Below are 23,794 nucleotides of genomic sequence, written 5' to 3'. Positions count from 1 at the left end.
TTGTTTGTGTGTGGGTGATGAGCTGGCATGGGACACAGAGGAAATGTGTCTCACCATTCTCTCCTTTTTTCTTTTTTTTCAGTTAACTCTTGTATTATGTAACTTAAGCAATGGGAGGACACACATTTGTATACAGTTAAATATGTTAGATTATGTTACTGTTATTAATATTGCATTGATGGTTAATTTTTGGGACTTATAATTTGGGGAATAATAACTCGTTGTGATTACTGTGTAGACAGAGAGGATGGGTTTTCATTTGAGAATTAAGACTCATATATGTATTGCAGCCATTTGTGCAAACTCTGTGTATCACATAGTGAACGAGGGTTCAAGTAATGTGTAAATACAGTCCTGCATCCTCAATTTAAGTGTCACAGTTGAACTTAGTTGTTGGGTTTTGGCAGGGATTAAGCACATTTTATAATATTAAAATATGAACATAACTGCGACCACACCGGTTGCTTCATGGAAAGCCTGTAAGCTTCAGGCAGACAATTCAAGTGAAGCTTATAACTAATCAGAATGTCACTAACATCAATATAAGCAATGCCCCTTTAGGAAGTCAGTTGAAGCTGTCTTGCTCTCCTAATCCTTTTTTCTCCACCTATAGCTGCTGATGCTCTAAATAGATTTTAATCAGCAAGCCTGCATGCCAACAGCCTGATCATGGCACTTCTGAACAGATTTATGACAGACATGATCATGTGTGTGTGCTCCACATTCACTGCTGCTTACAGCAGTCTGAGACTCCCCACAATGACTGATTGGGTATTAGTGGTAGCCCACACACTCACACTTCAAGGTGGAAGTAAATGTGTTTCTGCCTGTGCTGTTGGAGGCTTGGGATCATTGCGAGTCTCGCAAATTGTTTTATTCACCGTACGTATGAACATTGTCAACGCTGAGTTACAAAGCTCGCTGCTTTAATTCACCGAATTAAGAAATTTGGTGCTCACGTATCAACATTAGACGTATTGGCTCAGTTCAGCTGGAGGTTTGTAGACTTGGCAAATGTCAGTAAGCTATAAGACTGCTGTTGCTGCTGGCTGTTTATCTCAGAACACTTTGAGCTTGGCTGTGGTGTCTGTTAAGAAGAACAGACGAGAAACCAGATACAGCTCATTATAGGCATTCATTTGTTGAGGGCTTTTTATTGCTTACCCACAGATCTGCTTGTGGGCAATGTCATGGTGCATGCTTCTATGGCTGCCAAGCCGAGCTCTCATGGTGCTGCTATCTAACGCCTAAGCTTTTGGTTATTTCGTCTTAGGAAATATATTGAAACGATTCATGCTTTTGGTCAAACAGCATCATCTTGGTCTGACTTGGTAAACAGAGGTTACTAGTAGAGGGTAATGTTTGTAAATTGGCTATACATCTTTTAAAAATATGAAATTGGCTTCATGGCAAACACAAACATGTATTTTATCCTCACACTACTGTATGTTGTTCATATATATGATAAATTAGACCCAAACAGCTGAGCTCTTGTTAAACTTGGATTAGCTGCTGGACTACGATCACACTCAATGAACCCGTGGCCATCTGCTATTTATCAATGCTGCTTTTCAAAGAGGAGACGCTGTATGCTCAAAGCCAAGACTATTGAGCTTGTTATTAGAATGATCAGACATTTTACACTGCAAATCTGATGTGTCTTAGCATAATGATGCTTATCAGATGGGATCCACTCACTTCAGTTCACTAGATCGTACATATCCCTCGGCGGTACACTGCTGGGGAAAGGCCAGGCGGTGTCAGTTCCCAGTTAGAGCTTATAACAAGTCTGTAAACACTCTCCTTGCCTATCTTAGACCCCTGCATAGTGAGCTCACCTATGTATCTTCCAGCAATGTGTCACTCTGTCTCCTTTCATTATCTGAAAAGTTAGATCTGCAAAAGCATTCAAACAACTCAGTCTTAGCTGTGTCTACTGTATCCAGATGCACGAGAATTCATTTAGTGGAGACATTTTGTGGAACATAGCCCTGAGGTGGACCTACCTCCAGCTCAATGTTAAAACCAAGGACCTTGGTAGGTTGAATTACTGACTGACCACACCGGTTAAAATACAGAAGAGCCTAACCGTTGGAGAATTTGGGGTTCTGTGTCCTGCTCTATTATATCCTGTCATGACTCGAATATTCTTGTCTCGTGAGACTATACAAACTAATAAGTGAGTTTGGTTCTGTCCTGCAGTGCTCTTTGGTTCCCCTCAAGTGTGTCGATTTGAAAGAGTGATGACCCAACTATCTATATGCTATCTATAACTATATGCACACAGAAATGTTCGTGCTTTTGACAGATCTCCGGTACCAGGATGCTCCACATACAGTTTGAGACCCCTCCTCCCTGTTGCTTTGAGGCTCTACAACCAGTGGAGCACAACAACGCCTGAATTATACGACAACCATAACATCCAGGTGTTTTTAACTGCATGCTCTCTCTATACATCTGGTATTGGTCTCTGTCTCACCAACATTATCTTTATCTACTGTTAGTGCACTCAGGGCAGCTGCTATTCAACAATATTCTGCTTTGCTTATTACCTTATTCAAGTCCGATTTTGAGTCTTTTTACTAAACAAGTGCAACTCTGTTGATTAACTTTGTCCCTTTCATATTTGACATATTTCATCGTTTCTCTTTCTGTCCCTATTACTGTTTTCTTCTCTGTGTAATGTACTGTGTTTACAAATTGTACTGTAGCTGCTGGTTTACTTCCTTAGTGTATCTAATTTTAGCATGGCTTTTAATTGACCTGATCTTCTGCGCTCTTTACCACTGTGGACAATTTATCTGGGTTTTGCAGTTAATTCATGAATAATGAATTACTTTTATTAACTGGTTTGGTCAATAATATATTAATCAGAGGAGTGTGGATGAAATTGAAGAAGCGAGAGCATGAGGCAACATCCGAAGTGAACATTATTCAACGACTAAAAGTAGCTGTTAACCAAATTGACTTTTGTTTGATTTTGATGGTTGTGTACTGCATGACAGAAGGTGGCTGTTTTTTCACTGAAGATAAGTGGTTTCCCAAAGAAATTGGGTGTCATCATCTGGGAACCCTTACCATTTAAGCAGATTTCATAACAATCAAATATTGCATCCATCTGCATGCTGTCCATCTGTCAGTAGCCAACAACCGCTAATAGAAAGTCTAAATAATGAATAAATCCCAAATATCAGAAACCGATAAAAGAGAACACGTGTTCTTGTTTTCACCCGAGTGCACACGGGGGCCGAACTCATCTCTCTCCATCATCAGAATAAAATACTTTTGGAGCCAACTGCTGATGAAGCTACCTAAGGCCAATGAGGTGTAATTAACGTGGAGCAGTGCTTGGGCATGTGTTGTTCTCCCCCTGAAAGCCCAGGGCAAAAAGCGAGGTGTCTCCTTGCATTACAAACTATGCATATTGTTAAGGCAGCCCAAAGCACTGCCACCCACAAAGGCTACATTTTCAGAGCCTCTCTATCTTCTTTAAAGCCGCTAGCTACCCAGATGGTCCACAGCATTTAATTCAGATACAAAGGTTAATCACAGCTTCTATCTGCTAATAAACTAGTTAGTGGTTGGGCAAATATTAAATACATGCTCATCATTTGATAAATGTGAATAATTGTTTTACTGTGAACTTTGTCATCTAAAATAATTTAAATACAACCACAGCAGTCTAGTTTTTACTCACATACATTAATGAATCAATGCAATAAACTGGATTTTACAGTATAGTAATTATATTTGACACCATAACATCCCAAATTCCATATCTCTTGACATTTTATTCTTCTACTAAATGTTTGTTTAACACCTGTTTATTGTGCCAAACGCAAAATAATGATGTAATTAACAGTTATGAGAAAGAAACATAAGACAAAAGGGCCCAGATCGGGCTGTAGGTGTTATTGTGACTGTGAACTGTGTTGGGACTATACCAGTGTGTTCAGTGTGTTTTCCTTAAAGTACACATTGCTCATATTTTAACTGAGAGGAGAAGGATTAGGATTACTCATTCCCATTTGTTTGTGTAAGTATATGACAAAGATCATTGACCGGAGCTATTATTGAAGGTGGATGCAGGGTTAAGTGCTATTGCATTACTCTCTTGCTAAGCTGTGTCTTGGTAATGGAGAACAAAGTAAATGACTAATGGTAATTATTTTAAAGCTAGAAAAAGAGCTCGATGGCCAAATTATTTTGCGTAATTATGGAGAGTCACGGCATTGCCCCGCGGTGTGTCAAGAAGGATGGCAGACATAAATCTTATAAAGCCTTGTAATATTTATCGATGTCCTCTGGGGTAAGAGACCTAATTGGAAGACAGTGGGAGAGAGCGAGAGAGTATGATGTATAAACCACCTCAGTGGTCAAAGATCCAATATAATTTAGGAGCAGTTAGATCTGGAGTCCACGTATGGGTGCTTGTGTGATCGACTACTCATAACATGGAACAACTAGAAAGCTGTACTTTGTAGAGTGCAGATCTCTGCCAGGTCTGTCTACAGCAACCACTGCTATATTGTTTGATGGTTTAAATACAAACAATAGTAATTGGCCCCTGTTGGGACTACAAGAGTTGCACTTTTCACTCAAACGTCTAACGCGACAGATACACTCTCGTTTTAATCTGCCTGCACCGGCTCAGTGACGCTACACTGCAGCCCCCTTGTGCCACACTCCATGTTGAATGTTTAACACTTCCTCTGAACAGGAACTGTCTATCCTGCTGTGTGCTTAGTCTCTTCATTTATGTTAGCTGTATTAGCCCTATAATGGGTCTGCTAGGACTGCTGAACACACTGCAGGACTCTGGTGCCCACCACCTGCAGAGACAGCTAACTATAGCTCTCCTCCTGCTGAGATGACACCATTTGTAATTTACTAAGCGATGGTTCAATTACACACACACACTCACACACTCACACACACACACACACACACACACACACACACACACAGAAAGACAGACAGACAGACAGACAGACAGGCCTCTACCGGCTAGTTAAGCATGTCATGCCCTGTGAACAGCTGGTACCAAAATACTATGACGCCATCAAAGGGGGATGATTTATCCACCATTTAAAGCCACGGTATGTACAGTATGTTTGCTATTTGAAAGGCGAACACACTTTTTTCTGTCGAATTTTGTCGGCCATGTGGTTGCATTTCATCTTTTCTCATAAATTATTTACAGAGGCTGAGATAATGTTTTCAGCATCAACACGTAGGTGTCTAACTCAAAGGCGTTCATCCAAATGGATACATTATATGTTGGCACATTTTCAACGTTTTGTATGTGAGGTTATTTGAGAGCTCATCATCCCATGTGAATAGATCCCAATGTGTTTCTCAGAGGAGCCATTGTTCTCTAACTCATCCACGGGCCGGCTGGCACTACTAGTGCAGTCTCTTTGAAGCTGCGATGACACTATGACAATAGGAGACATTTAGTGGTGCTGCCAATACCGCGGTAGGAAATCGTAGTGACTTAGTGTCTGCTAACCCTATGAACTGGAGACTTTCAGCCAGATGCTGGAATGGTTGTTTGTAGTTGTGTAAATGGTTGGATAATAATTAACACAGATGGGTATGTATTTGAAATTTATTAAAGTACAAGGAGACCTGCATTTTCTGTTCTTGTTTTCAACAGCTGCTGTCACTACAAGCAACCACATCACATTCGACTGAGACTCACATGTTAAATAGCAGACACCATTGTAGGCTACATGTTCTGTTTTAGAGAGAAAAAACAATGATAATTACTTTGTCGTCGCAGCTTGTATTTCACAATTACTACAGTCAGATGATTGAGTTCATTTATTCTGTGAGCCCCCCTGGTCAGTGTCTTAGCCCATTTACGAAAGCTAAGCTGGCAAGTTGAAGTTTGCTAAGAACTACACGGATTCTTCCCAAAATTCTGAATATCGTTGTCAAAAGAAACGTTACATAGTAAGTAAAGGTAATCGTAGTGAAGTGTACACACATACATACAATTGTAGTCTGCATTCAAACATGCCACTGCAGCAATGGAGATTTGTGTATTTCTGGTATTTCCTCAGTTTTGTGTAGAAGAGTCTCTTTAAGGTTTTCCGCACAATTTTCTTTGTGTTAATAATAATGTGCCATTCCTGCAGGAGGGCTTGTTGGCGCTTTGCGTGTCCTGTTGTATATGTGAATGTATGCACATGCATCATCATTGTGTTGGCACCTACAGTGTGTATATATGTGTGTCTATGTGCATGGGGTTTTCATCACGTTTTTGCAGGTGTGTGTGTGTGTCTTTTTATTTTGGGATGCAAGTCATAGCAATTATCTCATACAACAATTGAGAGATTTTCATAGTAAAGCAATTCCAACTGTATATTGCATGCAGTTGGACATTTCAATGGAGACATATTCTATAAACCTGGGTCTTTAAATTCACCAGAAATAAAGATGAGCTTAACCTAGTCATGTGCAGTCGTGAAGGAATGAATGAAGATGGATAAAGTGACTTTTGGCATCCAGAGGGCTGGCTGCACGCTCTTGCTATGACCGTTTGCCACTGCATGCCTCCAGTATCTGGCACAAACAATACTCTAATGAAAATGTTCGTACTCTCTTGGGTCAGGGGATTTTATTTGAATGTCCGTTTAACTCTGAAAAAAGTAAATCCGGACAGCCTGAGCAGTTTCTTGTCAGCAACATAACAGTTACTTTCAGGAAACCTTGTTTAGATACAGAGCACACAGCCTCTCTGAGCATATGCTCATTCGCCAACTTCCCTCTCACCATCTCCAGACAAATTAGTTTATCGCAGTTGCCTTCAGCTGCAGAGCTGGCCATTGCACAGCTGTTGCAACCAACTGCAGCATTTTAAAACTCTCAACACTATGAATCATAAATCTTGGCCAAATATACAGGGCCACTAGATTCACTGCAGATGAAGTATTTAATCATCCTTTACCCTCATTAATGAAGCACAGAGCAGAATGCAGTATTTTTTTTTAATCTAATTTAAGCAAAACTATACATTTCTGTCACTGCAGGCAAAATCTAAACTAATGATCATATCACTGTTCTTCTCTCCCCTGCCCAACTTCTGGCTTGTCATGCACTGCTAATATGGACATCCACGCAGGCTCAGGTCAGTGCCGTTCATTCTGTACACATACTCTGCTCGAGCTAATGAAGACGAAATGCATGCCAGATCTGTCCGAGTCACATATACTCCTGTGACCCTTTTGGTCGAGAGAAAGAACAGTAGCTTGATTGGAGAGAGTTTTACATGGATGGAAATCAGTTATGTATAGTGTATTTGGATAATAGTAGGTAAAAGTCTTTTTAACTGTAGGAACTCCGATTGACATTTTCTAAAGAAGAACTTCATTCAATTATATTGTATTATACGAATAGTCGATAAGGCGTTTATGAGAGTATGCTCAAATAAACTGGACTCATCCAAAAATATGTATTTGATTTCAGAAGTGTTTAAAAGAAAACAAAATAGCAGAAAATAGAAATTGGTTGAGATTGCCCATACATCGTTTCACCAATGAGAGAATCCGGTCTGAACCAGCTGATTCTAACTGGTCTGTTTTCCTTTGCAATGAGAGCTCTTCGTAAATGTGTGCGTAGATGTACTTGGGAGAAAATCTTCTGCGCCGTCTGTTTATTCTAGTGCACCAGCTTTAACCTGCCAACACATGATTAAATATCTATCTGACATCTTATGTGTTGTGGCACCATAACCCATTTGGTTTGTGCTAAAGTCACTTGATTTATTGCTGAACAAATGTTGTTGGTGCACAATAAATAGTGCATATTTTGGGGAAAATGACTGGAAAGTCTTTTTTCTGTCTCTGGAAATTAGCGGTTAAACTGAAATTGTAGTAGTAGTGGAGAAAGTGGGAGCAGAGCATTTGCCAGTTTACCCAACAGGGGCATCTGCAGGGACAGATGGGAGATGATGAGGGTGTGTAATAGGCATCTGTGAGGCCCGTAGGGTAGGGAATACTCAACACCCACTACCTTTCTATAGTCTGAACACACACACACACACACACACACATACCTACTCACACATACACTTACAGACACCCATTACAGCTTGTCTTAGCTTTTTCCACAAATTGTCCTCCAGAGTGCACCTTTTACTGTGGCAGACTATTACATAGATTGAGAGTAAACATGTGTTTACAGGAACATCGCGCTCACTGGTCCCTAGGTTTTGCAGACATGCCAGAGTCACTAGATGAGTGGGGAGAAGTGAAAATGCTCAACATCCAACCAATTTCATCCTCAGCTGAGGGGCCTATTGCCATGGTCATTGTCGTTTTAAACACCGCATGCATGCTGTCCTCTCCATATCATGCATAGAGTTTATTTGTGTATAAAAAATTATAATAATACCACATTCTTGTCCCTTTCTGCAGTGTTAGCATACCAGCAGTTAGTTCAGAGCCCCGCTGTGGTGAAAAGGCAATTTATTTAATTCAGGGGTGAAATATTCATTTTAATTTGTGATACTCACTGTGTACTCCTATGCTCATACTCTGAATGTGGAAAATATAAGCGATACCATCTTGATATCAAACACTAGCATCATTGGTAACACCTGACTGATTATTGTCTTAATTGGGAGTAGTATACACTTCAAAAAGCCTTGTATCCCAGGGAAGCAATATGCATATCCATAACTGCTGTAAGTGCTTTGTTTTAAATATGAATGCAAAAAAAAGGATACAAGCCTATATTGTATTCTTTAACTGATTGCTGACAGCTCCTAGATTAAAAGACAAAATTATACCGATATATTTTTTTTTCTTGTTATATTTACCAAATGAAATCCCATAAGGAATTCTGGTTTTAACCTGGAGCTACCTCATTAGTGAAAGTGACCCTGATATCTTCTACCTTCCCTACAAGTGTATGCACCAACTATAAATGCACATACTTGCTTTTGTGTGTGAGCTGATTTGTATGCTTGTCCATTTTCTGCTTTGTTTCTATAATCCCTCATGTATATCCCTTTCCGTGTGTGTGTGTGTGTGTGTGTCTGTCTGTTCATGTGTGTGTTTACACATGCACACGTGCAGGTATATGAGGCGGCGCCGTGCTACAGTGAATGCGGCCAATACGAGTGGAGGATCGAGCCCTGGTCCATTTGTACCATCAACGCTGTGGACGACCTGCCAGCCTGCGGGGAGGGAGTTCAAAGCCGCAAGATCAGGTGAGTGAGCGGGTTCGGCTTGGCACGCGGCCGGCCTGGCAGCGCAACACATGTTAACTGGCAGCGTTCCTTTCACTGGCACTCGCACTGGTCCTGACACTTGCAATGCCAGGGGAAAACAAACAGTCAAAACAAACTACTGCTTCCTGATGAGTTGTTTGATTTTGCACTGCCTTTTTGTGCAATTGAAAATAGCCGCAGAGAAGAGCAGTGACCTTTTCTGCAGGCAGCAAGTTCAGGTGTTGGAATTGGTATTGGAATATGCACCAAAGGAAATGAGAAAGGGCAAACTGGGCGTCGGTTTTATTGTGGTAAAAGCAACTTAACTGGTCTCACACTCAAGCCTCTAAGTGTGAGTCACAGCCACATATCTAAAACTGGTAACAATCAACCACCCAGATGCTGGAAAAGAGCAGAAATCAAATTAAGAAATCATTAACTCAAAGTAGTTTATTCTCTGTTTCAGGACATTTGCACACAGTTTTAGTCACTTATCAGACATGCCAGCTCCCGGATTTGTTCCAAGCTTTTAACAGTACACTGTCAAAGTCTGATGAGAAAATGTTTGAAGTATTTATATTAATCTAATATATATAATGTATATAGGATTTTTGATGACCGTACCACTACTTCAATCTTGGTAATAATGTAGCATTTAAACATCTGTCAGGGAACTTTGCATGAGAGTTGTCTGACATTCCATTCGTCTAGTTAAGGCACGGTTAACCAAAACTAAGGTTTTGGGGAATGGCCTTCACCCTTGAAGAGAAAGAGAGAGAAAGAGAGGCCAACTTTGACTGTTTCCAAGAAATTGAACAAAAAGCTAGGTCTCCAGTGTCAAGGTCACAATTAAGCTTGGTGAATCCAACCATTCAGCCTGACATCCCACTGTAATGCTGCAAGATAATAATAATAACTTCCACCATTGCCAGTAAATGTTAACATAGTCAATCACATAAACGCAATGTGTTGCTCACTTGAAGTCATTTGAAGTCATGAGAACAATCAATGCTATCATGTATCTAATTTAAACAGTAAAGTAAATAGACTTGTTAAACCAATGTTCCAGTTGTACACATCTAAATGTTTGGAGAAACCAAACACATGGGACAAATTGTAGACGAGTAGCACAATCTCACCTGAGAGCAAAAGGATCTATTTTAATTTTTTTAAGTCAGAGACTTTGCAATGTGTTGCGAAACTCAAAAAAGGACCCCGTTAGGAGTGCCCCAGAGACTAGTTATACCGCTGTGTTTGCTGCTTCGCTAGGTGTGTAAAGCACGGAACAACGAGTGGAGGGAACGGCACGATGGAGGACAGTCTGTGTGATCAGGAGGAAATGCCACCCAGAGCCCAAGTCTGCTTCCTGGCCTGCCCAGAGGACTGCGTCGTGGCCCCCTGGGGAGCTTGGAGCAACTGCCCTCTGGTAAGTGGTAATCATCCGTTGACGGTTTTCTTGGTGGGTTGACAGGTTGTGTGCCAAGGGAGGTCATTTATGTTCATTGAAAACAGGTCCATAATCATCAGCATATAAGCGAACATTTGGGTAAAATGGCCAGATAAACCATTAGCAATGAGCAAAATTGAACAGAAGCTTTTCAGTTTTTTTAATAACAAATTTGATATGTGTGTGTATTTACAATGCTGTTATAACTACATACTATTAACTACAAATATGATACACATATTCACAGTGTATGTTAGATTTTCACAAGACTCCCCTTATTACATTTTAATCACACATCAGGGAAGTATTTGTAATTATTAGTAATAACAGTTCAAATTCTAAAGAGCTCTTGTCTGCATCCAACCAGCTGCGTTGTAATCTTGTATGGTTTAAAATCACATTTTGCAATACAACATTAGATACTGTGAATGTTATTAAATCTGCTAATGTGCCTTCATGTTCCTGTGCCCTGAGTCCTAAACTACGTAACATAGGTTCCCCTGTGTTTCCAGCCACAGGCTGCTGGTCTTCTGGCCATGTAGCCGTGTTATGTGTTTCCTGTCAAACATAACAGTTCAGTGGGCTGGAACATTGGAGTCAGAGGAAGAACAGGGTGGGGGGGGGAAAGAGATGGAGAGATTATGTACTTCTGAGCTTTCTCCACAGACATTTTGTCTCAATCAATCTGCTAGTTAACATCATATTTGTAGTTCAAATAAATGCCAAATTGTTGTCGAACCGCCATATAAGGCTAGGTTAGGGTTGATTTGTTTCTAGAGTTAAATCAACCTTGAAACATGTAACACATGTAGCACAATAGAGTGTGTTTGAGATGATGGTATTTGTATTTGTATGTTTGTTCATTCATCCAAATGACTAACTCCTGAAGTATGCAGGGCTCATTCACGAGGATTGAGTGTGGTTTAGTGAAATAGCATAGCGACTATATCTTTATATTCTAGGAAGCAGACAATAGAACAATGCAAAATGTACACTTGAGGTGTGCGATTGTATTTATTTCAAGCATTTTTTTTAACTAGATATGTTATGTTTTGTTACCATAAACATAGCTGTTTATGTACCCAGTACAGCTCTAAACATTTACAAATGTCCACCTGAAAGTATTCTATGTGGCCTGCACAAATACTGTGAACAGGCATTCATTTATGCATGTTTGGCCCATACATTTAATTAAATTGAATTACATCATAATTAAATTATTTTGTATAGACCCAAATCACAAATTACAAATTTGCCTCAGAGGGCTTTACAATCTGAACACATACGACATCCTCTTTCTGGGACCTCACATCAGATCAGGACAAACCTATGAGGCGAGAAAGCACAAAGACTCCGGAGAACGAGCAAAGTTAGTCAATTTAACTCATTTTCTGTCACTGCTAAAAGTAAATAACTACCACTACAACTCTAATTAGGAAAGTGAAATGTTTAGAAACGTTATTGTACTATTCAACAATTTTTTAACCTTGTATTTGCGAAACTCCACAACAAATTATTTTAATAAGGTACAGTACGAATCCACCATGTTTTCCTACAAAAAGCCCTGTCACTGAGGCCTTCCGGATACTGAGCTATCTTCATTGTCCTCCCAGACAATCAAGCCTCCCTGTCACCTGTTATGACGTCACATGAATAAAAAATGGACATCCTGAATGTACACATCTTAATTCCTGATGTACTGGAAGGAAAAACTTTCTTCTGAAATGGTGAAAACAGGGAGGCTTTTAGCCTGAAATATGCTATTCCGTCGTAATTGGAGATAGATAGTTGTACAGCCCTGGGCCATTCCTGTACTCGGCTGAAATGAGGATGTTGTGTAGTGTGTGCAGGATTGTGATGAGATCAGCGGTGTTGTGGGGTCCAGAGGTGGCACCATGATGAAGGAAAGCACCCTGGTTAATAACACTGTGATGGTTCCCTACATTGTCTCCACACTGTACATTCACAATGGCATGATGGCCAATGATGTTCCTTCCCCATGGCCTTGTTTGAGTTAGGGTTAAAGCCAACTGGGCCAATAAAAATACAGTTAAGGTGGAATGTGTTTAGCTCCAATACCCTCTGAAACGGTAACACATCACATAGCATCAAGAATAAACCCAGAGCAGCCTTTATAGTGAAGCACAAACACTGCATTGTAGTTTTTTCTTTACATCACACTCATAGGATACACATTGCACTTCATCGACTCTCTAAGGTTCATTGAAATTCATCTTTTGTTACATTATTTCCCAAACTGGTCGCCTAGAGTGAATGGCTGTGTTTTGTCGCCTTGATTTTCATAGAAATGATTTTAGAAAAGTCATCCAATTGAGAATATGCATTTCAGTGGCTTCGGGATTGTGTCATGTATTTCAAACTGAAAGGAACAGACAAACAAATGGCAGGAAAACATATTCTGCAATTTTTTGGGGGGGAAATATTAGGCAATGCTACTATCTAATTCTTTAATTATAGGGCTAGATTATGCTAAAACACTGGTTTGTAAACAACAGTGAGCACATTTTAGGGACGATTTGAGTTTAATGTGAATTAGTCAAGACCAGAATCCACACATTTTCAACACAGATGCCGTACTGTAGCTCCCTGCAGTAAAAACTAATTGTATTGTCCCCTCCAGGTTTGGTTTAGTTGTTCCAAGTTAAAGAGATTAGTTTATGAGAGGGTTGGGCACAGCCTGCAAACAAGCAGACTGGTGCATCTACTGGTGTGAGCTACTGGATCGTTATTGCTCAGGTTATTAGTATTGCCAGCTTAGCATTTAGTTCATTTCAGTCACAGTTTTGTTTCTACCAATCATACGCAAACTTCTTTTAGCATTGACGAGGATGTATAGATAATGAGCAACACCGGCAAATAATCCCCAATCTGTATGCATGTGTTATAAAATAAAAGGCAGTTCAACAGACATACGGTCATTCATAGCCTGCGGTTACTCGGCTTGCTGATTACAAAAAAAGAGGCATAGTTTATTGATTTTGTGAATTTAGTAGGTTGTATTGGGTGGAAATTGTTCAGAACCCCATCATAATCCCTCATTGACCAAAGGCAGGGCCTCATGTATTTAGCATACAAATGCATGAGCATGGGTGTGACAGTGGGTGTAAAAGCATTAGGGGCACATGACCGCGGGTGATTCACGAGTCTGACACAGAGGTCTCTCATTAGGAGGTGACAGTGATTGAGGTGCTTGGCGTGATGCATCAGGAGCAGAGGGACAATTGCAGCTTAATGCAAAGACCTTCATCGGTAGAATCGGTCTTTTCCCCTCGGAGCAGGCATTGCCTCTCCACACCCCTATTTTCACACATCCTCTGCTTCTCTGTTCACAGGTTTACATTCCCATGTAGTGACTTGAGTGACGTGCATGCTACCACCGTCATTCCAGGCCCTCTTCCAGTTCTCATGATTGATCTCAATTGTTATCACACACGTCTTCATCTGCCTTCAGCTGCACTGTGTGAAATATTTCACGACGGTAAATTCAGGTTTCTGCCGGTTTACCTACTTTGCAGGAATACTTAGACCTTCAGCTAAAAATATAGCATTTACAGCACACTGAGAAGGCAGCAGTTGCAGTGTATTTGTCATATCAACTTGAATTCCATTCCAACAAATGTTCCAGTTATTTACAAGGTTGCAGCTATAAGAGGACCATTATACAGATTTGCATTACACCAAAGTATTGGCATTGTGTTCAAGAAAAAATGAAGAGCGAATCAAACAGAAACCACTGTACTTTGGCTGCAACTTCGGTACATCATTTTCAGATATATAGTAACCAATTATATGTTATATGTTATGTTAATAGAAAAACGTTATAATAGAAAAAAGCTTTGTATTTTCAAGAGCAGAAATGGGTTGCTATGTGGGAAACAATATTGATGAGGAAATTATAAAAAAAACTCAAACTAATTCTCGAAAGCTATATAGCTTTGTTTACCATTCCAAGCCCACCATGGCTCACCGTGACATTGGAGTGAAAACAACAGTTCCTGGTTGTTGGCCAAATGTAAACATTATTATGAGGAAAAGGTTAAGATGATGAGGTTTAGTTGGCAATAGGGGCAGAATCACATGTATTTAAATTGGAGCAAGCAGAAATGTCTTGCTATACAGATTTGGGGTGGCTTGCAATTCTCATTTGATCTTTCCTTACAGTAAAGGCTTAAAGTGTGGGTCGACAGGGTGGAATGGAGAGGCATAATTTAACATTTGCAACGGTTTTATTTTATTTCTAACAATCAAGTTGTTATATCACTTGATCATATTAAAAGATATTAAAAAAATGTAATGTAGTTTCCAGTTTTCTCCTTCCAATAAGATATCATCTCTCCATGCTTTAAAAGTATAATAAGTAGTATTTAATCTATGCAGGAACAACTCTTCTGAGTTATTTTCATTTTACCCATAACAGTTGTTCAGTGGCATCTTAAAATCATTGCAGATTTTAATTTAAGAATCAACCTTCTCATCATGGTCATGTTCAAAAGGGCCATGACGAGCATTTAGGTGACAATCATATTACTCTTATATCAGTGACATACCATCTCAAAAGCAAGAAAAGGATAGTGAATGAGCAGCAACTGCAGGTCATATTTTAATGACATCTTCAGAAAAACTATATCAGTTAGGTTTTTCTCAAAGAAGACACAATGTGAAAGAAGCCATGTTGTTTTGATGCCACTAAAATAACGAGAATGATACATAGAACTGATTGTTTTTTCTTTCATTCAATTTTTTTGTCAGGGATGAAAAAATAATAATCTCAAAGAAAGAGTCGATGCTTTGTACCAGACTTAGCTTTTATGTCAACTGCCATCCCCAATACTACATGTCCACAAAATGATTTCCTTTGATGATTTTCGTTTATACTAATAATAACTAATGGTGACAAACCCAGAGCCATTCCTTAATTCGTCCCACATTTCAAAATACAAGTTCCCGTCTCAAAAGGCAATTGTTCAGATATGGATGTATTATAACACAGGGTATTGCTATGAATGGTTTGCTGTAAAGAATAACTATACCTACCTTTACCTATACAATATACAATGTATTTACCTATAACAGTAAAGCTAAAATTGGTTTTGTAACAAAGTTACAATGTTTTTACCCAAATTAGTACACTAATTCCACAATATTACTTCCGGTTGCCTGTATGATGACTCAAAGCATGATTACAATTTAATCATAATGTGTTATTCAATAACTGTAAAGGCAGCAGACAGCTTTCAGTTTTCAGCTTTCTTTGGCCGACTGAAGGAACCCTTTATTCCAACCAGCTTCATCCCATCTCCCTCGTCTCTGAAAATATACCGGTGTGCTCTTGACAAGTTCATGTTTGTGGTGATGCTGTCATTGTTGTGCAGCAATGTCACAGAGGAACAGCTCGGAACAGGAGCAGACACGTCCTTCGCCTCCCAGCCTCGGAAAGCTCAGCCTGTCCAGAGCTGGTTCAGTCAGAGCCCTGTGTTCTCAACAGCACCTGCTTCTCCTACCAGCACAGAGTCTCAGGTAGGACCATCTGGACATCAGGCCTGAGCTACAAGTGGATGAGTGGCGACAGGGCAGCTGACTAGGCTTTTTTATCCCAATGCAAATATATTGAACTGAATGAATGTAAAGCTAGGTATGTGTGCTTGTCCAGATTTTCCTGTGTGAGACACGGGTGACAGAAGTAAAGATTATTAGTTTAGCCCGCTGTTGTTGGTTGGAACTGATGGCGATCCCGCTGGCACGAGCATGCTGGCTGGTCTGGCAGTGAGACTAATGTCCAGATATGTTGCTGTGTGTGCGTGCATGTGTGTTGCAGACTGGAGTACATGCCAGCTGAGCGAAAATGCCATCTGTGGTCAGGGTTCACGTTTTCGTCTCGTCGACTGTATTCGCAGCGACGACAAGATAGTGGAGTTGCAGAAGTGCAAGCAGGTAATCACTGTGTGGTCTGTGTTCCGTTCATAATGGCGTCCCGCAGTTAGAGAAATCATCATTCAACACTCATACAGATGAAGAAAAAAAAAGTTTTTCACTATGGACAGGGCGATATAACTCTAATTGTATTCTTTTCCTCTGCAATATATTTGGAAATCTTAAGCATAGGGCCAAATTATTCAAATTATTTTCACTTACACATTATTGAAAGCCCAGTTGCCCAATTTGTTTAAGTGAAAAGGTTGTAACACCTTTATGTTTCACTAAGCAGTTTGCCACCAAGCCCGACGCAACTTAACTCAATTCCCTTGACTTAATTGTGCAAAGATAGATGATGGTCTTGAAGAAGCGGCACGCTACTGTAAATGCAACACTGCTCCTTCATTGCTGCAACATTTCTTACTGGTGGGTTGCAAAATGGATATCAGTCTTGTGGCATAATCTGCAGTTAACTTCTGGTACCACCAAAAATCATCATAGCACATGAAGGCTGTTATGTTGTCGCCTCTGTGTGAAGTATAATATATCAGTGTGATTCCCTCTCAAAGAAATTCATAGAAATGTAGCTCAATAACATTTGGAAGCAAGGTTAATGGTAAACTTGTGTAATTGCTACATCTCCACTGTCCTAAAATGAACTGCAGCACATTTAAGATATGGAAATATGGGCGCTCCCTCTTTCTTCTGAGTGGAAATAATTAGCTATCCCTTCTCACAGCTCGGCTCTTGTTTTTCTACAGTTGGGTCTAATCAACAAGTGGAGGCTGTCAGAGAGCTGCATGGTTAACTGTCCTGTCAACTGCATCCTCTCTGAATGGTCGCAGTGGGCTGAATGTTCGCACACCTGTGGTAACCAAGGTAAACAAACTCAAAGCACCAACCTCATAAACAGACACAGAGTCGACCACATGTGCAGCGCCTCATTATTCCTTCTACTTAGGCATTCACCAGGATGTTAAACTATGCATGAATACATTTAAATGCATTAAAATATTTACGAGAATGTGTAAACCAAAGCCTTATTATACAAGGAAACAGTGTGTTTTTTCCTATATATATATATATATATATATATATATATATATATATATATATATATATATATATATATATATATATATATATATATAGCATATACAGGTATGCTGTATATATGGTGTATGAAGCCTAGTTTTGTTAATTAACAGGAGGTTAGATTTTAAAAACAGTAGGTTGACGTTACACTAATTTTATACAGCTCACCTTTAAGGATGTCATACATAATTCAGTGTTCCTAAATAAGATTTATACCCTTTCTCTGTATGGTTTAAAAAATGCCCTTCATAATAACAAACATGTGGCATGCTCGTCATCACTTTCATGCAATATACAGAAGTTAATGATATAACCTTGATGCATACATTGTTTTCTAAGGCTCTCAAAGCCAATCATGTCTTATTATCTCAATTAGAGAGACTCAAAGACAGTATCTTCTTCGGTTCATTCATTTTTATGTGTTGTCGACTATCTGTCTCTCACAATCAACCCCTCATTCCAATAAGCGTGCACTTACACAGGCTTTCAACTGGGGATTTGAACGCAGGACTCGCTGTCTGTCTGTCTCTCTCTGCTGTGTCACTGTTGCTGTGACTCTGTTTCTGCCACTCTCTCTCTCTCTCTGTTCATCCTCACACAATGTGAAACACATCTGTCAGCCTTGATGAGGGATTTGCGTCGTATCTGTGTCAGACGACGCAAGGATCTTGTTCTGTCGGGATCCCGTGGGAGTGTTAATGTTTTGGTTTGATTTCTGAGATGGCAGAGCTGAATGTCCTTTTGCCGTGTCTGCCCTGGGCCCACGGAGCTCAGCATCTCCCCCGGCGTAACACAAACACACACAGCTTCTGTCTTAACTGGATGGCTGATGGAGGCCATGCCTTCGCTGAGCCTCAAAGGACCCAGACACTGAGCTGTTACAGCACAACAAACCCACTCTGTGGCCAGTCCTTTCAACTGGTGCTATTCAACACACTTTCCCTTCCACCTATTATGAATGGCTCTCTTGAGAAAAACACTAGCACAGATTAATGGCACTTATTCCTGTTTGTCATGAGGAAAATAATTCAAGAGAATATTTTCTTCTAAATAAATAATCAGCATATATTTCTGCCACTCGTTATTACATGGGTCCTTATGTGTTCGTTGTCTAGGCCTGACTCAGATGTAGTCCAATGGCTCCCACAGGGTTTTTGTTCTGTGTCTCACAGAGTTTGTCACGTTAAGAGTTACTATGTTTTGGATTCATACAAACAAAGGCAAAAGGAGTATTCGGTTTGAACATTGAAGCTCCATACATACAGCTGTGCCTCCTCTGATCTATCATTCCTAAGTGTCTTCCTCTTGATGTTCTGCAGGTCAGTCTGTGCGCAGCCGCAGGGTCCTGCAGGAGGCTCATGAGGAGGGTCGGCCCTGTGCCAACCAGCTCACCCAGACCAAGCCATGTCCCATAAGGCCTTGCTATACATGGCTGCTCAGTGACTGGTCCCCATGCACGGTGGAGGTATGACCTGCACTGTGAATGCTCGATTAAAGGAAGGGGCGATTGATGATAACCGTGATGTTTAAAAATGAAATACTAATATAATGTTTACAATACATCATACATATGCTAATATTGTGTGAAGAATACAGTGCCTCTTAAAGTGTTACAGACATGCTCTCCTGCCTCATAGTATTTTGAGTGTAAGTTGTTTGCCAAAAGACAACATTTACAATAAGAAAAGATAAAGATACATTTGACTGATGGCATAATTAATGTGATGTAATGTGCAGTTTGGAATGACATCATATTTCTGAAAGGTACCGTGTGGAGTTTCTGACCACTAGTGGTGTTATGGAGCAATGTTTTACATGGAATCATACGCATTCACTCTATCTTACTGACCAGCAGGTGTCGTTAATGAATTAAGGAAGGAACGAAATGCTAGCAAGTAAACATGGATGTAAACAATGCAAACTTATCAAAATAATTGTCTTTGTAAATCTTCCATGGAGAAGTAAATGGATTCAATATGTTTGTTAGACTTCAAAAACACGCAGAATGCATCTCGATGATTAATATTTAACATTGAATAAACTTTTTTTGTTTCCAAGAAAATTCCACAGTGCACCTTAAAGTATCAATGATGTTATGCAGAAGAGCATTAATACCCTGAGGAATCTGTCCCAAGGGTGGAAGACAAAACACATTGAAAAAAACAGCTCCATTAATGTAAATAGTAAATATTCAATGGAGTCCAATGTGAACCAGTTAATAGTCATTCTAAGTAACATCCAACTAGTTTCATTTGTTTTCATCCAGTACGTCAGCGTTCTTTCACAAACAGTTCATAATGTCCGGCCAAGCCAAATAGATGTTATAAGTTATGTTGAGGAAACATCTTTTGGTGACGTGACTAAAAGATCGTATTTGTCTGTGCGTTCATGCAGGGTGCAGAGTGTGGTGAGGGGCTTCGGAGGAGGAGCCTGTCATGTGTCATCCACCAGGGCAACTGGCCTGAGTCTCCTCCTCAGCCAGTGGACTTGGAGCTTTGTGGAGACAAACTGAGGCAGCAGATCCAACAGGAGATGGAGCAGCCCTGCTTCGTCCCCTGTCCAGGTAAAGCTGCACTCAAATATACTCAAATGTATCAATGTTCAGTATATGAAGTGGTATTATTGATGTAATTGCATGAAATATACATTGTATTATTATTTTGTACTATGGTTAAATATAGCAAAACTTCTACTACTTTAAACTACTGTTGCAATTTTGGATTCATCATGACACAAATGATTTGGCCTGGCTCACCTGCTCCATAATGAATCATCTTGTTTTTGAATGCCAACTCTTTTCCTGGAATCTGCCAATGCACTGTCCTCTCTACAGAGTGCTTGACATTTCCAGCTGCTAAATAATTATTGCAAAATCAATAAAACTCATAGATTAAATAATGACCCTTTTACCTCTACGTTATCTGGTTGAACATGTCCAATAACAAATTAGAGAAAAAAAACACAATGTCCACATCGATAGAAGAAAGTTCACATTTGTAGTTAATAGAGTATAAGAGCATTAAAGCTGTAGAAGTCAATACTGAGCAACTGAACGAGAGGCGGATGCTACGCTACATCCCGTAACAACCTAGAAATACATAAAGAGTGGGAAATCATCCTCTACTAACGAAAGCAATTAACAGGTGTGGAATTCTGCATGCAGAGAGCTTGTGTGACAATGCAAAAGCAATGATTTTCCAACATTAATAATGCAACAACAAAATGCAACTAGTTTTTAAATCAGAACATCCTTGTTAACATTCATAGTTTATTCATTGCTATTGCAAAAGCAGGAGGAAGAAAAAAATATGAGATGACAAAACAAAATTAGGTTTATTCTCGTTTACCCTGATTCCTCAATTTGCATCACAATGATGAATACATTTAGAACGACGATCTTACAAGGTGAGGGCAGTACATTATTATGCAGCTCCAAAGGCGGGCACGACGGCTGTGGGCGGGCACCGTCGGCACCCAGAGATAGCAAAGGCGGGGCTACAGGAAAATGATGATCTGTATGCGTCTGCCACTGAAATCATGAACTTCATCACAATTTAACCCAAAGTTATTTGAGACCTTGATTTTCGAGATAGAAATCTAAAGGGAAACAATTGGCCCATTATGTTCCAAATTAAAAATGTTCCCTTTTAAATGGGAGCTGCATCACAGCATTTTGATCTGAGACAAATTACACCACTAAACTGCATAATTTAAGCTCCACTGTCCTGGTCAATAATACAAAGTAAATTCAGCGGCTAATTACACATAAATTACACATACAACTGGAATGAATGGCCCCGCAAATATATCAGCAAAGCACTGTGCAGTCACTACTGGTGATGTGTGTCAGGAGCAGGTCTGGATCAACTTGTTTCCCTTGCAATTGTAACAGTGCGACTACATTCACTGTTGGCAGTCTGCAGAACACGTCAAACCACATGCACACTATTTTCGGTGGTAGATAATGACACAAATGTACCAGCGCTGGCAATGTACTGCCGCCACTTTTCCTGTGTGCTGTAGCTTAACAGTGGCGTTAACTAGATAGAAAAAACCAGTAACTTAAAAATGAAAAGTTTATTTACTGTAACTTTATGTTCCTGTTGGTTTAGTCTCCTACATTGTTCAAGTAAATGAGGAGCGTAATGCCAAATACATGCTTGATGGACTTTTTCCACTTTACTGGCTCCAGTATAATGAAATTGAGACAACAAGAGAATATAGACATTTAGAAGTTTAGTGTAACACAGTGCTTTTATTTGATCATTTTGACAAGGAAAGATCTATGGCATGAAACATGACCATGGTTTTTAATTGTGTCTGGTCAATCTTATCATTATAAAAATCACCACTGCAACAAGAAGCCAGCAGAACATCGTCGACTTGAATGACATTCCAAATTTCCGACGGATGTTTTTTTTTCTTTTTTAGGCCACTTTGTGGATGTCACTTTTTTCGTTAGCAAGGGATCTGCTGGCCAGACAGCAATGACCTGCTTCACTTGTCACCGTCTTGCTTTCCACTATAATAAAATCTATAACGAAGCGTTATTGTCCTTAGGCACAATTAGTTGACGGGCAAGCCAGCTACACAAGTACTGGAATATATCAGATTTAATTTTTTTTAAAGAGAAACCATCATTATCATCCGATAAAAAGGCAACTCTGATCTCCTTTGTCATGGCTCCAGCCAAGCGAGGCTCTTGTTAGCTTTTTCTACGACGAGACCCTTTTGCAGCGCTTGCTTCTGCTCATCTGTCTCTCGCGCTGCTCTGATCCTCGCCTTGATTCATCACTCAACTCGCCTTTGCTGTGAGGATCAGAAGTGTTTGATGGCCGAAGCAGATGTGTGTGTATTTGTGTCCATGTGTCGGTTCGCGGTAAGGTGGCAGGCGCAGTGCAGGGCCAGGGGAGGGGTTGTCAACATGTATGTGATGTACAGTGTGTGTGTGTGTGTGTGTGTGTGTGTGTGTGTGTGTGTGTATATGTGTTGCTTTTTGCTGTATCCTGCAGCTTCAGCCACAGCATGTTTCCACAGGCGTAGCAGCATGACTGATGGAGTCCATCCATATAACGATGAAAGATAATGATATGCGTCAATCCACAGACAGTCACTAATGGGTGTTCGGGGCAGAGAATCAGAGGGTTCTTCTGGCTGAGAGGCTGTAACAGCGGGTGATATTATCACTACAAGCTGACCCTATAAGGATTGCATGGGATATTAATGCTTGACCTTCAAGGAAAAAAGTGTTGAAATGGTGTTTGTAGACTCACAGAATACATCAAGCAGCGTTTATCCACTAAAAACATTTCCCAAATCAAATGTGATTTGCTTCTCCTAAGAGACTCATTGCCGTATTGGGGTTTGCCTTTACAGTTGTGCGCGGAGTTATAGCTTGTATTGTATAATTTATAACTCTGGTGTGTCTATTACTTCTGAATACCCACTGGGCTGTCTGAGTCATTTGTTTTCTGCGCATTTGGTACATTATCTTCCGCAGCTGTTTGCTGAAGTTGTTTCCGATCTTTTTTTAAATGTTCCCGGAGCTAGCAGGGGAGCCATAAAATATTCGTGTTGGAAAAGCTGAATGCAGACCACCCTCAAGTGTCAGAAAGGACACGCTGACAGTGTTATTGATTGAATTGTGTCTACCAGTGATGCTTTTCTGTGTCTTTTTGCCCTCAGGAGACTGCCATTTGACTGTGTGGTCGTCTTGGAGCTCCTGCCAGCTGACCTGCGTGGAGGGCCGGAGCTTTGAGACCACTGGACGCCAAGCTCGCTCTCGGGCTGTGATTATTCAGGTCATGGAGAACCAGGGCAGCTGCCCACACCAAGTGTTTGAGACACAGCCTTGCAAAGGTACTGGGGAAATACACATGTCGGAAAAACCTTGTTCTATTGATGCGAGTTGTCTTAACATTTTAAAGCCTTACTTAAATAAAATATAATACTTATTGTTATTAATAATCACATGACTATTCGATGCAGAAGTAGTTGATCCCCTGCACTGAATTCTCTCCCAGCTCTGCTTTTCCCCTCAGCTCTATGGAGCTGTGTAGCATCTTTTAACTCATCGTTTTGGTGTTCTTGCATCTGTT

General features: G+C 40.2%; 1 protein-coding gene across 1 annotated transcript in view; it reads left to right on the top strand.

Moving 5' to 3' along the window:
• thsd7ba (thrombospondin, type I, domain containing 7Ba) overlaps positions 1-23,794 on the top strand; it is a gene marked incomplete at both ends in the record, with an annotated part of 107,190 nt that overhangs the window by 78,670 nt on the left and 4,726 nt on the right. The window contains 8 exons of the mRNA XM_079230869.1: positions 9,087-9,220; positions 10,490-10,646; positions 16,061-16,205; positions 16,504-16,619; positions 17,363-17,480; positions 19,016-19,161; positions 20,091-20,259; positions 23,382-23,555. Coding sequence (XP_079086995.1) covers positions 9,087-9,220; positions 10,490-10,646; positions 16,061-16,205; positions 16,504-16,619; positions 17,363-17,480; positions 19,016-19,161; positions 20,091-20,259; positions 23,382-23,555 — 1,159 coding nt within the window. The remainder of the gene's footprint in view (positions 1-9,086; positions 9,221-10,489; positions 10,647-16,060; positions 16,206-16,503; positions 16,620-17,362; positions 17,481-19,015; positions 19,162-20,090; positions 20,260-23,381; positions 23,556-23,794) is intronic.

The sequence above is a fragment of the Taurulus bubalis genome, assembly GCF_910589615.1.
Source record: "Taurulus bubalis genome assembly, chromosome: 15".
Lineage (NCBI taxonomy): Eukaryota > Metazoa > Chordata > Actinopteri > Perciformes > Cottidae > Taurulus > Taurulus bubalis.
This window is presented reverse-complemented; position numbering and strand designations above follow the sequence as displayed.